Source organism: Argopecten irradians, chromosome 9 (assembly GCF_041381155.1).
Source record: "Argopecten irradians isolate NY chromosome 9, Ai_NY, whole genome shotgun sequence".
NCBI classification, from domain to species: Eukaryota; Metazoa; Mollusca; class Bivalvia; order Pectinida; family Pectinidae; genus Argopecten; species Argopecten irradians.
Genome location: NC_091142.1, coordinates 37,557,303 through 37,571,982, shown reverse-complemented (window position 1 = coordinate 37,571,982; position 14,680 = coordinate 37,557,303). Strand labels below are relative to the sequence as shown.

At 35.1% G+C, this 14,680-nt stretch overlaps 2 protein-coding genes across 2 annotated transcripts in view; one reads left to right on the top strand and one right to left on the bottom strand.

Moving 5' to 3' along the window:
* Positions 1-5,136: 5,136 nt before the first annotated feature.
* Positions 5,137-9,957, bottom strand: LOC138332248 (uncharacterized). Its single transcript, XM_069280263.1, has 2 exons — positions 9,854-9,957; positions 5,137-6,603 (listed from the first exon to the last, which is right to left on the bottom strand). The coding sequence occupies exons 1-2, from the start codon at positions 9,934-9,936 to the stop codon at positions 5,937-5,939; spliced, it is 750 nt and encodes a 249-aa protein (XP_069136364.1). The 5' UTR covers positions 9,937-9,957; the 3' UTR covers positions 5,137-5,936.
* A 218-nt stretch (positions 9,958-10,175) lies between these two features.
* LOC138332247 (uncharacterized) overlaps positions 10,176-14,680 on the top strand; it is a 57,116-nt gene continuing 52,611 nt past the window's right edge. Inside the window, exons 1-2 of the mRNA XM_069280262.1 lie at positions 10,176-10,273; positions 10,451-10,578. Coding sequence (XP_069136363.1) covers positions 10,464-10,578 — 115 coding nt within the window. The 5' untranslated portion in view covers positions 10,176-10,273; positions 10,451-10,463. The remainder of the gene's footprint in view (positions 10,274-10,450; positions 10,579-14,680) is intronic.

Below are 14,680 nucleotides of genomic sequence, written 5' to 3'. Positions count from 1 at the left end.
TGACATATTTGTTGTACAGAAACACCTAATTCTGTTGTAGAAATGACATCTTTGTTGTACAGGAACACCTACTACTGTTGTAGAATTGACATCTTTGTTGTACAGAAAACCTACTACTGTTGTAGAAATGACATGTTTGTTGTATACGACCCCTACAACTGTTGTATAAATGACATCTTTGTTGTACAGGAACACTTACTGCTGTTGTAGAAATGACATCTGTGTTATACAGGAACACCTACTACTGTTGTAGAAATGACATCTTTGTTGTACAGAAACACCTAAAACTGTTGTAGAAATGACATCTTTGTTGTACAGGAACACCTAATACTGTTGTAGAAATGACATGTTTGTTATACAGAAACACCTAATACTGTTGTAGAAATGACATCTTTGTTGTACAGGTGTGGAAGTTCGCTATGGAATGCATGATGTGGGCCTACTGGATGCGCGAGAGTATGTGATGGAGCTAGTGTGTGTATGTGTGCTGTATTGGAACGATTGTGAGTTAGGAGTGAGAATGTTTTACCTGTAAATATAATGATTATATGTTGTCGTCGCTGGGATCGCTCGTCTGTTGTGTACTATGTCTACCATGTTGTACGTGTGTATTTCCGTCGTGCGTTAGATGTCGTGTGATTGGATGTAAGTGAGGGTGGGTGTGTCTATCTGTCGGCGCCGGTGATTGGCCCAGCTGGGTCAATATACCACTGGCGCACGTGTGACCGCTGGGCAGTCTAAAGTAGCTTCGTTGAGCTGGGGGCTGCCCAGTGGATGTTGTTGTATGTAGTCTCTGTGTGAGGGTTGCTTGTTGTACTGAACTTCAATGGTGAGTCCATGTTAAACTGTATCACTGTCATGTCGTGTGTGTAATATGTGCGTGCATTGTTGGGAAGAAGCCGGGCGCTGTCCCTTTCTATTTGTATGTGTCCTAGCGGCGGCCTAGGTAAGAGGGCGGCGTGCACGTGTGTGTATAATGTATGTATGTCACCTTGCACCTACAGTATAAATAATAAATAAACTTATAGAAACGTTCACGTGAGTTCTTTGTTTCTTGCATCTGGTATTTATGCCTATAAGGCCCGAAACCCCTTGCCAGAACCTGGGTCAGGTGTGGTAAGACGTGCGATACGCTTACACAGGAACACCTAATACTGTTGTAGAAATGACATCTTTGTTGTACAGAAACACCTAATACTGTTGTAGAAATGACATCTTTGTTGTACAGAAACACATAATGCTGTTGTAGAAATGACATCTTTGTTGCACAGGAACACCTAATACTGTTGTAGAATTGACATCTTTGTTGTACAGAAACACCTAATACTGTTGTAGAAATGACATCTTTGTTGTACAGGAACACCTAATACTGTTGTAGAAATGACATGTTTGTGTTATACAGAAACACCTAATACTGTTGTAGAAATGACATCTTTGTTGTACAGGAACACCTAATACTGTTGTAGAAATGACATCTTTGTTGTACAGAAACACCTAATACTGTTGTAGAAATGACATCTTTGTTGTACAGAAACACCTACTACTGTTGTAGAATTGACGTCTTTGTTGCACAGGAACACATAATGCTGTTGTAGAAATGACGTCTTTGTTGCATAGGAACACATAATGCTGTTGTAGAAATGACATCTTTGTTGCACAGGATTACCTAATACTGTTGTAGAATTGACATCTTTGTTGTACAGAAAACACCTACTACTGTTGTAGAAATGACATCTTTGTTGTACAGGAACACCTACTGCTGTTGTAGAATTGACATCTTTGTTGTACAGAAACACCTAATACTGTTGTAGAAATGACATCTTTTTTTTTTTTTTTTTTTTTTTTCTTTTTCTTTTAGGAAAAAGACGATTTTTATTACTTTTAAGAGGGAAATGATACAATAAGTTGCCCTCACACAGGAGGGGATCCATTCAACTCGCAACTTGTATACGTATTTAGATTCAAAAGACACATTGTAAAATTTGCAGGGTTCAAGCAGAAGAAAAAATAAGTAAAAGCAAGAAAACTTGAAACTTCATAAAACTGCATTTGTAATCTCAGGCCTATTTTTAATTGAGGCATTTTAAGCTGTAAAGTTTAAGATGGTCTGAGATAGAGTTCATGGTAAAGTAAACAGATGTTAATTTTTGGACTATAATGGAACTAACTATCATTCAAAATGGTTTGTATAAATATGAAATGTCCTGACTTAAATTGCCTTTTCTTGACTTCTTGAACCCTGTTTTAAGAAGCACATAATACTGGTATGTTTGTTTGTACAGTTGTGTAGAATATTAAATATGAACAAACACATATGGACACACAATTTTACCTCTCAACTACAGTTAGATTCCAGACAATGTATATATTGGCTGACGAGGGTGCCTCACCTAACCTATTGCTTTCCTCTTCCAGTAGTGAGAGATAATTATATATAATTTATAAAGTAAATTATCATTTCTTACTCCATTAATTACATTTCTTTGAAACACCTACTACTGTTGTAGAAATGACATCTGTGTTATACAGGAACACTTAGCTACTTCTATTGTAGAAATGACATCTTTGTTTAACATGCCGTTCTATCATAAGATTGCACGATTGTGTTACAGTACTAGTGTATCGACTCACTGTAGTAGATTACATCGCTACATGTTACAGGTGAAGTGCCTATGTAACACGCATTGTGATTGGCTGAGTTGATCTAAAAATAGAAGAGAAAAACGTGTGTGCACAGTACATAAAGCTGGGTTTTTTAGCCTGCCATGCTTGGTCTCATTTTCTTCCGATATAATTTAACAACTTCTTCACTGACCTTTGTTGGTGTCATGATAGACCGAACACGTGGAAGCAGAGAACCATGTTGTTCCTCGCACAACTTTGCGATGTTTCCGACAGGTGGATTTACAAACGTCGGCCGCTTTAGATATATTTCCATAGGACACCCCATGCCATCATTGTACATTTTCACTACCCTTTCGCGTACTTTTAGATCGGTTCGTGGCTTTGACATGTCGACATATGATCGGTTGAGGACTGCTTCTAATTTTGGCTGTGATCGGTTGAACCGCTTCTAATTTTGGCGCAATTTTAGCGAGAGATTAAAATAGTAACGTAACGTTAGGCCTACACATGTGCAAACACACATGTATCTTACCGGTAACTTATAATATGCACGCGTTGGGCAGCTTGGCGATCGACGATTTTTAGTACTTCCACACTTTTTTATTCAGTATAAAGTTCAAATTCAGAGTTAAATTGACATTTTAAATATACCTTACCATAATTATGAAACTGAACAGTTGTTTTAGCAGATACTTTCTTCTTGACCTTCATATTTATTCATTAACGGTACCAGTATTATCATGTTTTAAAATCAATATTATGTATTCTTCTACAGCTAGTATAACCTGATTGTGTGTTATCTCTTTCCATGTTTGATTTTTTTTCAATCATCTTATTTATATATTTACAACAGCTATTTCAGGAAAATCTGTCGGTCAAGTTCGTCACATGTGCTAGGTGTACTACGGAAAAAACCACCCAACAGTCATGTATATTACAGCGCGAATTCTATATATCAGCGTTATTTATTTTTTATAGCGTAATACTTCTATTTTACAAATATTAATTTTTCAGATGTTTATCTATGAACATTTGTAATTGTTTCGACGTACCTTACAACGTCCCGATTGCACAAATAGGTTGCATTGTGTAACGTTTATTTATATACACACTTCAGCCAATCACAATGCGTGTTACATAGACACTTCACCTGTACCATGTAGCGATGTAATCTACTACAGTGAGTCGATATACTAGTACTGTAACACAATCGTGCAATCTTATGATAGAACGGCAGTAACATGAACACCTACTTCTGTTATAGAATTGACATCTTTGTTGTACAGAAACACCTAATACTGTTGTAGAAATGACATGTTTGTTGTACAGGAACACCTACTACTGTTGTAGAAATGACATGTTTGTTGTACAGGAACACCTACTATTGTTGTAGAAATGACATGTTTGTTGTACAGGAACACCTAATACTGTTGTAGAAATGACATCTTTGTTGTACAGGAACACCTACTACTGTTGTAGAAATGACATCTTTGTTGTACAGAAACACCTAATACTGTTGTAGAAATGACATCTTTGTTGTACAGGAACACCTACTACTGTTGTAGAAATGACATGTTTGTTGTACAGGAACACCTACTGCTGTTGTAGAAATGACATGTTTGTTGTACAGAAACACCTAATACTGTTGTAGAAATGACATCTTTGTTGTACAGGAACACCTACTCCCGTTGTAGAAATGACATGTTTGTTGTACAGGAACACCTAATACTGTTGTAGAAATGTCATCTTTGTTGTGCAGGAACACCTACTCCCGTTGTAGAAATGACATGTTTGTTGTACAGGAACACCTACTGCTGTTGTAGAAATGACATGTTTGTTGTACAGGAACACCTACTACTGTTGTAGAAATGACATCTTTGTTGTACAGAAACACCTAATACTGTTGTAGAAATGACATGTTTGTTGTACAGAAACACCTAATACTGTTGTAGAAATGACATCTTTGTTGTACAGGAACACCTACTCCCGTTGTAGAAATGACAATGTTTGTTGTACAGGAACACCTACTGCTGTTGTAGAAATGACATCTTTGTTGTACAGAAACACCTACTACTGTTGTAGAATTGACATCTTTGTTGTACAGAAACACCTAATACTGTTATAGAAATGACATCTGTGTTGTACATGAACACCTACTTCTGTTATAGAATTGACATCTTTGTTGTACAGGAACACCTAATATTTGTTTTAGTTATATGATGTCTTTCTTGCAATGGAACACTTACACGTACTTTGTTGTTGAAATTATGTGATTTGTTTGAACATGAACACCTACTTACATGTAAGCTGAAGAAATGCAAATGTCTATTGTTACTCAAAAATCTACTTTAACCACTTCTTTACGAAACCATTTTCTTTCACTCATGCCATGGAATGTCTGATTTGTGGTTGTTCTTAGTATATTTAACAATCTTTTATTGACAAGTGACAGTTTCTAAAATTCAAAATTTAAAATGTTCTAAATTCCAGAATGATAAAATAACATTCATGCTTTTGATCTTTTTCAAATAATTTATTTCCTTTGTCAATGTATAAAATTTAATAACGGATTTTAATAACATTAAATCTATCAAACGATAAATTCTTATGTTTTTCAACATATCTATCATGATTAAAAGATGACAAGCAGACACTAGACACATTACCAAGATAAAGCTGGTAGAAAAATTTCTCCTTGTTCCAGCATCAGAATTCCAGTAGTGCTAAATCAAAGAGTTAACTGCTTCGGAGATGAATTGCTTACCTCAATATTTTACATCATTTTTTATATCAACATTTCAATTCATCTGTGTTTTCTGTTATATACTACTATTAACAGAAAATAAAATGCCAGTGGAATATATAATATAATCCAACTGAACTCCAATTTTCTATTCAAATATAGCCAGATACTTTACAGAATATTTTATGCTAATAAACTGCGAAAAATAATATGTACTTTGAAATACATATAGTCTCCAGTTTAAATGTAAAATTTGCTTCAAATAGTATGGTAATCAGAACAATATGTTCTTTTTTAACAATTAAAAAAATAATAGAATTTTGTAAAATATGCCAGAAATGTAAAATCAAAAAGATTTGGTAGATTTCCTTGAAGTATACATTCAATATGAAAATATTGTTTGGTAATAACCAATGTTAATATATAGTGGATAAAAAATATTAACATGGTATCTGGACTCTTGCTGATGTTTCCATACTTAATGATTGTCATCAAAAATTGAGTAAAAATGTTTACATCCAGGAAATTTGTGATATATACCATTAAAACATATAGCTGTATTCTGCTTTCATTTCTTGTTCATAGTCCAAGGTCTTTCGTGAACTCTTTGCCTATCCAGTGATGACATTGCTTTTTTAGATGGGACTAACGTTTCTGCCAATCCTGCCCTTTTTTTCCGTTTTGCCCCAGCCATGTAGCTGTCATCATCCTCCTGATTTAAGGGGGGCAGTGGATCACCAAACCCAGAATTAGGATCGAGATATTTCACACGACCAGTGAAGCCAGATTTAAATTCTACCTCAGTTTGAGATTTCTCCTCGTCCTGTTTTGTAGAATTAACAACTATGTCTGTTCCACGGTCATGAGAAAATTTACAATTTTTTCCAAACTTACATTTTCCTTTCTGAAATTTGTAGCAAACATTTTTCTTGGCCTGTTTTCGGGCCTCTGTCATTTTTACATGTTGTTCAAGAATTGAGTTTTTGGCTCTTTCAGCCAGTTCATATTTATTGCTGAACACCGATTGGGTTTCTTTCAAATCTACTAGACTAGGTGTTGGTAGTTTATCTGCTAAAGGATTTGGAAGTTTATTTTGGTTGTCTCCCTTTGACAAAGTCTTTGCTTTTGCTTTGCTGTCCTCTTCATCACTACTGGAGCTTTCAAGGTCACCGCCCTGAAAGAAATTCACTGTCTTGGGAGGTTCTGTTGACACTGATGTTGATGTTGTATCTGATCTGGAAACAAAAAAGAGAGGTACATATACACACTTGTATGTTTAATTTTAACATAAACAGAATGTACCAACATGTACAGGTCAAATGGTATACATGTATATACAGTCAAACCTGTCTTAACAACCCCCTGTATTCAGCGACTTCCTGTCTTATGCGACCTTAATTATTCCTCCCAATGATATTTACTATATATAATAAATGACCTGTATTCAATGACCACCTGCCTAAGGAGACTAACAACCATAAATATTCATATCTTAACTTGTTCATAATCTGTCTCAAGAAACTATTTTGAAGCTGAAACCTGAAATTTTGGAATGAAATCTATGTATTTTTTAACATCTAAACTGTCAGCTGGAATAAAGTTAAGCTTTTTCAGTGCATTGCTATATACATGTCACAACAATGGTTGAGAATCTTAAAATGAGATAGTTTGTTTAAATTCAAATTTTCAAAATATAGATGACGTACAGAAGCCATTTATTCCATGCATATTGACACTTTTTATTTTGAATTAAGAGGCTATGTTTCTCATTGGTTATTACTGAAATTACAGACTTACAAATCAAATAGTTTATCTTAATTAAGGATATATATACCAGTGCATATGTTTAAAGGCCCACTATATATGTTTTCCATAACTTAGCTATTAAAATTCCCGCCATCGCATATATATTTGCATGATTTTCACACAATTTTACACCAATAAAGTCATCTTCTGGTAGGAGATACTTTCGTGCTGATTTCTACAAAAAATTGTCTGAAAATTTTTGTGCGATTGTAACGTTAATCTATGTAAATCATCCATATATGTAGAGTTGGAAAACTTTCTCATAAACCGGAAACGGAAATCACAACAAGATCCAGCGTTGCACAAGACAGTATCCAAAGTCACACTCTCCCGTGATTACAAACAATATACTGTACTTAAAAATGAAAATAAAACATCAGTGAAAAATAAACCTTCCAATTTATTATAACCTAAATCTTAACTTAAAAGCTGTTTTACGTGATCATTTGCTTCGGAAATTTCCACCTGGCAACCGAGAATGACTTTGATATATTTTGTAGTCACGCAGTCACATATTTTTGTATAAAGTTAAGGTAGAAGTATTCTATGCCAAATATTGTTTTTCTGTTATAAACTCAATGGCAAGTAATTCAGCAAGGCTATAGAATAATTCTAATATTAAAATGGTTTCTAGCAGTACAGTAAATCAACGCCCACAATAAGCAATAATAACAAAACACATGGCATCGATAAGAGTTCAATCGCCTGATGGGTGAGGGGAGATAACTCTTTCGTCGTCATTAATTTTCTATTTGTTTACATGGCATCTAAACTGCATTCATAAGACTTATATATTTCTAATTGGTAACAGTTATAAAAAACAATAAACAAGCAAATTCGTGGAATTTCCATCCCCCGCTTTCAGGACATATTGTAGGTAAACATTAGGTTTAACCTTGGTTGATTAACATGCCGTGGCAATCGCACTTGGCCAAGCCCTTAAGGCATTTGACCTTATTACCAAGTCTGAAGAAAATCGGTTAATATTTATTAGAGGTATTGTAGGGAAATGGCAGAAAATGACTTTTTTTTTTATTAAATCAAAGGGCCATTACTAAGTTTGAAGAAAATTGGTTTACATTTGTTACATTTATTGCACGGAAATGGCAGCAAAATGACATTTTTAGTAATTCAAAGGGCCATAATTCCACTAAATAAGGTCCATCGACAGTCGCAATCAAACTTGGCCAAGCCATTAAGGCATTTAACCTTGTCACAAAGTTTGAAGAAAATTGGTTTACATTTGTTACAGTTATTGCATGGAAAGGAAGTGTTACAGACAGACGGACAGACAGACTGACGGACAAACCCAAATTAATATCCCCCGTTTTGGAGAAAGCGGGGGATAACAAAACAATGGATTAACTGCTGTGCTCTCAAATAGTCTTTGCCTAAAATTACATTGTTATCAATTTTTGTGTCAAAAACGTAGTGGCCCTTCATGAAAGACTAATCCAATAATATTAGACAACAATCATATTGAGAAACTTCTGATGGGCAATATCGAGATCTGTAATTCCCAACCCGTATATGAGTCTCCGCAAGTTCCGCCTTCGTACTAGGGCGTAAGTTTGACGCTTAATTAGGAAGTGAAAACTTACCAGAAAGTCAAAAAAACATGTAAATGCAGTTAGAGTATAGCAAAATCAGTAGTTATCCATGAACACAACCAGCTATATTAACGGGTATGACAAAATATAAATCCACCGAATAATCATACATTTTAAAGGTGACCCTTAGCAATTATGTGCAGCGCTGTATAATCTAGGTTAAATCCTATTCAAATTTTTGTCGCTTCCGATTTATCAAGATGTAGCACAGTGTTACAAGTGGAAAGATAATATTAACAGTGGTAACCAAGATTGTTTATATCCACAGAAACAAGAATTTTTTATCAGTTCTGATTAATTCGGGAAATATCTTAATAAATTAATGCATTTTAGTCGAAATACTGCGTGATATTTTGTAGATAATGATATCTTTACTTTCCATCACCATTCCATAATTTTTATTACCAAGTAAAAATGGCGACCGGGTAGACTTACAAAAAGTAGTGGGGGTAAAGAAATATCTAAATTTGGTATAAAAGTGCAATAGTGACGTTTTGTATTTTGGATTTAACATGATTTGGGTAATTCTTTCAGGATGTGGAAGGTTAGTGTAAACACAACTTGAAATTTTAAATTTATATCGAGCCTACATGTATTTCTGAGCCGTTTGAATTCTGCCTCGATTGTTAGAGGTTAAAAACGATGTAATGATCAAAAGCGTCTCGTCGTGCTATACCTCTAACATTGTTGGAGTAATGAAAGACATACCACACTGCCACAATTAGTATTAGGATGGTGACATCACAATTATCTCCCTTCCACCATGCAGGTAAATTCTATTTAATTTGGAGCCATGACTGGCCAGTGACCATGGGTGCACTGCATATAGTAATTGCACCATTGAATTATCTGCAGATACTTCGGGTATGACATAATGTGATTGCAGTAAAATTTGAACAAGCTTAGGCGAAAGAACAGGGCGATAGTATGCTCAACAATAAAAGTTAAAACAGTAACTGGGCCTACATCAATATCATCATCACAACTGAAGTACTGTACAATAGCAGTGTGATTCACATCTACTCATGTGCATTCCTCTACAACTGGGTGATCAAATACAATTACGCACGGGGATATTTCGTTGTTAATTTCTTCAGAATCATTGTCGGAATCTTCTTCACTATCTCCGTAGTCTGCTACCAGGGCCGCCATTCCACTTCCTGTTTTTTCAAGTTCGCGGGTAAGACTAACTTTTTTTTGATTGGTCAATATTACCGGCGAAGTTGCCGAGTGATAACGTCATTGCGGATCAATGAATGCGTGGATATTTACAATGAAAAAAATAATGACAACACATTTTCTCTTCAAGAAATGGCTTTAGGCCTCTGTTTGTGAACTGTTTATGTTAATTTTACATTTTATTTTGTACATTATTCCGATCATTCCCCGATCAGCTGACGGATGTAGACGGCGATACCTTCGCAAATTAAACACGAAGGGGATTTGTCGGAATCGAGAATAAATTCTGTGATAGAAAACGGCTTTTAAGGTAAAACTGAGCGAAATACATGTATTTGTTGTGTAAATATGACATAAGACGGTTATAAAAAATACTTATTTTGCTGACGTATCATCTGATGGCGAACACGTGACATCATGTCGCACCCAGAAATTTAGCATAATTATTTAACCCCTTCGACTGGTCTGTCTGCTCACTTTTTGACAGGAGCTGGATCAGGATGTCGGGGAAAGTCAGACACAGAACGTCAGCGAATGCGGCGGACTCCGCGACTCAATCCGTGAACGAAAAGATCCTGAAAGAATGCCATTCTCTCTACATCGATCCCGAAAACGGTGAGTCTTTTTGTTTTATATGTCAAAAGTTATTTCTTTTTCTTTGGGAGTTTTCCCCTCTACCGGCCATTACACTATACACGACTTCGTCATAAACTACACGGCAGACTACTCGGTTCGACTATTTTTAATTGGTTTTGAATAGACGGATAAATTTAAGCTTTTCTTAAATCGAGACCTTTTTTTATAAGTCGTTTACCAACCCATTCGAAATTCGTGGTCGGGAATGTCCTTAAAACCATTCGTCCTATTTTATAGCACACTGCGGCTCTAAAATATTTGCCCTGACCCGGCGGAGCTGAGCTAAATATAATCCAGTCTGCCGACTATTGAATAGTTCTCTCAGCTGATCAAAGGTCAACATTTTCACTGAACCGGAGCGTGATTTCAGGATTTTTTCCTTGTATAACTTTCTTCATTGAACGGTTTACTGTTTGACTTACAGGCGCAGGAGAAAAAATTCCAGACGATTCTGTAGGTTTTAACACTTGCGGTTTTTCCACACCGCATCATCTATGTTAATTTCGTCCTGTCTGCAGTCTACTGTAGGTGAATCATACTGAGTACTTGAGGACCTCAGTAGTGCCTTAGAAATTTTTATGTGAAGAAACATGCCAGACATATCAGTCAATAGTTTTACTATGGTCTTTTTTTATAATGATTTATCAATTTTGTTGTATTGGTGGAGAGAGAATTAATAAGGTAACCAATGGTGTCTAGTATGAAAATTTATTCACATGACCAGACACTTAAGTTGTTCTTCATTACTTTTTTTCCATTTATTGAATTTCTTATACCATTAATTTATTTTAATGTGTTGAAATATTTTCGTTAATTATATATTAGTACTTTTAAGATGACTTTCCATAACAGTTCTGTTAATTAATTGACAGCTGCAGTTCTGAGAATGCATTTGTGTTATAATATGAACAGGAAATGATTGGAGTATCTGAACAGATATGTTTCTTTCAAAAACCTTTATGGTTAATGTACAATTTCCTGAATTCTGAACATTTTCGTTGGAGTAAAATTTGATTTTGTGTGCGTGTTCATATTATTATTTCATTATTTTATCAAAATCAAATTCAATCATGTCCATCAATGCATCATGTGTCATGTTCATAATTTTGCTTTCAGAATATTTCTCATCACAGTTTAAGACGTACCACCGCATGAAGCAGGAATGCAAATATAAATAAGATATTGGAAACCTTTGAAGCATTGCAGCAGTATGATGATGGCTTTTTATCATAATCAATTCGAGACAGTCTATTCCAAGCCAGAAAGCACCTGTCTGGGCACACCGTTAACAGACTACACATTTATGGGGCTAAATCAATGCCTGCTTTTCTGTTAAACTTTTAAACAGACAGATAAAACAACTACTTGCCAACTGAAACATGATAAACAGATGTTCACTCTAGACTAAATTAGGAATTACTGAAAGAAAAAATGAACAGTTCTTAATTTTAAATTATTATCGTCTTCAAACGCGGTTTTAGTTAAACCTTCATTCTGCTGCAGATGTGATGTATTTCAGATCTTTTCTTTATCTTCTAATTTATATTTTCTTTTTTAATAGAGTGTAATTGAAGTTAGAGTGTTTCTCATTTACCATAATGAAAATCAAATAAGGCTATAGCTTTATAGCATTTTATAATGGTATAGAATCTTCGAAAGTCTAAAAGGTGAAAATGCTAGGTTATATTGACACATGACTCATCACACCTGTGACCTTCTGTGGTGATAGATGGATTTAAAAGTTTCTCAATGTCCAAGGTTATTAAGTCATACAACACTACCAGCACACATTGTCATCAGATAGAGCTTCTGATTGACAATTTTATAAAATATGAAAAGTTAACATTTATATGGCATTGTTTCAAAAATAACATATGCTTTTGCAAAATAAATAATTACAAAAGTTTTGACAATCATCTTCTAGGCTCGGTGTCTTTTTCACAGTATTTGTTGGCAAATTCTGTGCATCAAGACATGGCATGATATGATCATCACTTTTCAAGTTGAAGCCTTTTCTATCAATCAACATAAAAAATGAATTATTGTATGAAATTATGAAGCGATCAAAGCACCAATTTTGTTCAATTTGGAAACACCAAAGACAATTAAGTTGTGGTAAGCTTACAATATGGTTACAAGACATGAAGTTAAGGTGTTCCATTCTATAGCAGTGCTGCATGATGAATCATTTGGACCTTTTCCCTTTCTGCCTCTGATATACATTTCCTATAAGCTAATCCTTGGTCAACCAGGCCTCAGTTTCATCAATACATTAAATCTTCAACTTTTGAAGAATCCCTGATCTTAAAATTCTCTACAGAAAAGCATTACCTAAGTTATGGGAAAAATCTAAGTGAAGTGTTTTTTCTCAACTTCTGTATTGTTTACGATGAAGATGACTGTTAATGATGAAATTGGACCCAGGTTTCTTCTGTCAGATAGGTCCTCTTCCGATCCTTCTCAGATAGACCATATGATACAAGCTAGTCAGGAGAAAATTTCATGCCATGCATAACATACATAACTCTTTAAGAATTAAGATTTGTCATATGTTTTCCTTGTTGATATCTCCTGTCCTTGGTTTTTGTAAATTACCTCTTTAGCTTGTTGCTCATCCAGTCTTGCCATCATTTTCCAAGACTTCTCTTTAGCTTGTTGCTCTTCCAGTCTTGCCATCATTTTCCAAGACTTCTCTGTAGCTAGTTGCTCATCCAGTCTTGCCATCATTTCCCAAGAATTCTTCACAAGGCAAGTTTCTTAAAAAAAAAAAGCTTTGCCTACTTGCGTTTAAAACTATTTTGCTGGCATTTTGTTTTTTTTTTTTTATCTCTGACGACACAAACTATTATCTGCTGCATTATATATGTATATAAATGTTGGTCCCCTTAAAGTTTACAAATGCATGCTGGTTTGTTTAAGTTTTATAGTACATTACAGCTAAGTTCATTTAGGTCAGATTTTTTTGTCACAAGTTATTGGTCTTCTTTTTATTTAGGTTTCCTTGTGTTACTCTCCACCACTTTTTTTACCTTGCAATGCTCATGATCAGTTCTCTTTAAAAGACCTTCCTTTGTTTTCTGGTGATGTTTTCCTATATTTTGTTCACTTCTTAGCTGGACCTCCAGTCAATATTTTCCCTTATACTTGGTAGATAACAGAATGTCTTTTTCCTCCATATTCTTCACCATATTAGCTATTAATGCTCTTGTTTCCCGTCAAAAAACAGATTTCTCTGCATGCTTTAAGAAAGATGTTTTTGTCCTCTTCCTTGAACTTAAGAATCACCAGCATTGGTTGTGTGGCTTCAAAATGAGTATGTGTCATTAGTTTGTGTTAAGTCATTAGAACAGGATGTGAAGGTCTGGTGAACTACCTCTCAGGCTGACACTCAGGTAAAAACAGCAAAAGTTAAGGAAAGAATGTGAAATAAAAATTGTTTAAAAAATCATTGAAGTCAATAAGTAACAAATTGACCTCTTCTTTCATGGTTTTCATCCATTTTGTGAAAAACAATTGGTCCCACAATGCTGACATAAAGTGACCTATTTCAAGAAATTCTATAGACCATCCTGTCTTGTAAAAATTCAACTGCTGTAGAACATGATGTATCTGATCAATGCTACTGGTTGTTGTCCTTCCTGATGTACAAGTATCTGATCAATGCTACTGGTTGTTGTCCTTCCTGATGAACAAGTATCTGATCAATGCTACTGGTTGTTGTCCTTCCTGATGTACAAGTATCTGATCAATGCTGCTGGTTGTTGTCCTTCCTGATGTACAAGTATCTGATCAATGCTACTGGTTGTTGTCCTTCCTGATGTACAAGTATCTGATCAATGCTACTGGTTGTTGTCCTTCCTGATGTACAAGTATCTGATCAATGCTACTGGTTGTTTTCCTTCCTGATGTACAAGTATCTGATCAATGCTACTGGTTGTTGTCCTTCCTGATGTACAAGTATCTGATCAATGCTACTGGTTGTTGTCCTTCCTGATGTACAAGTATCTGATCAATGCTGCTGGTTGTTGTCCTTCCTGATGTACAAGTATCTGATCAATGCTGCTGGTTGTTGTCCTTCCTG

Excerpts from the sequence above, each read along its gene's own strand:
- LOC138332248 (XM_069280263.1), bottom strand. The coding sequence starts at position 9,936 with ATGGCGGCCCTGGTAGCAGACTACGGAGATAGTGAAGAAGATTCCGAC. Across the intron at positions 6,604-9,853 it reads ATTAACAACGAAATATCCCC|ATCAGATACAACATCAACAT; the intron begins GTGCGTAATTGT and ends TTTTGTTTCCAG.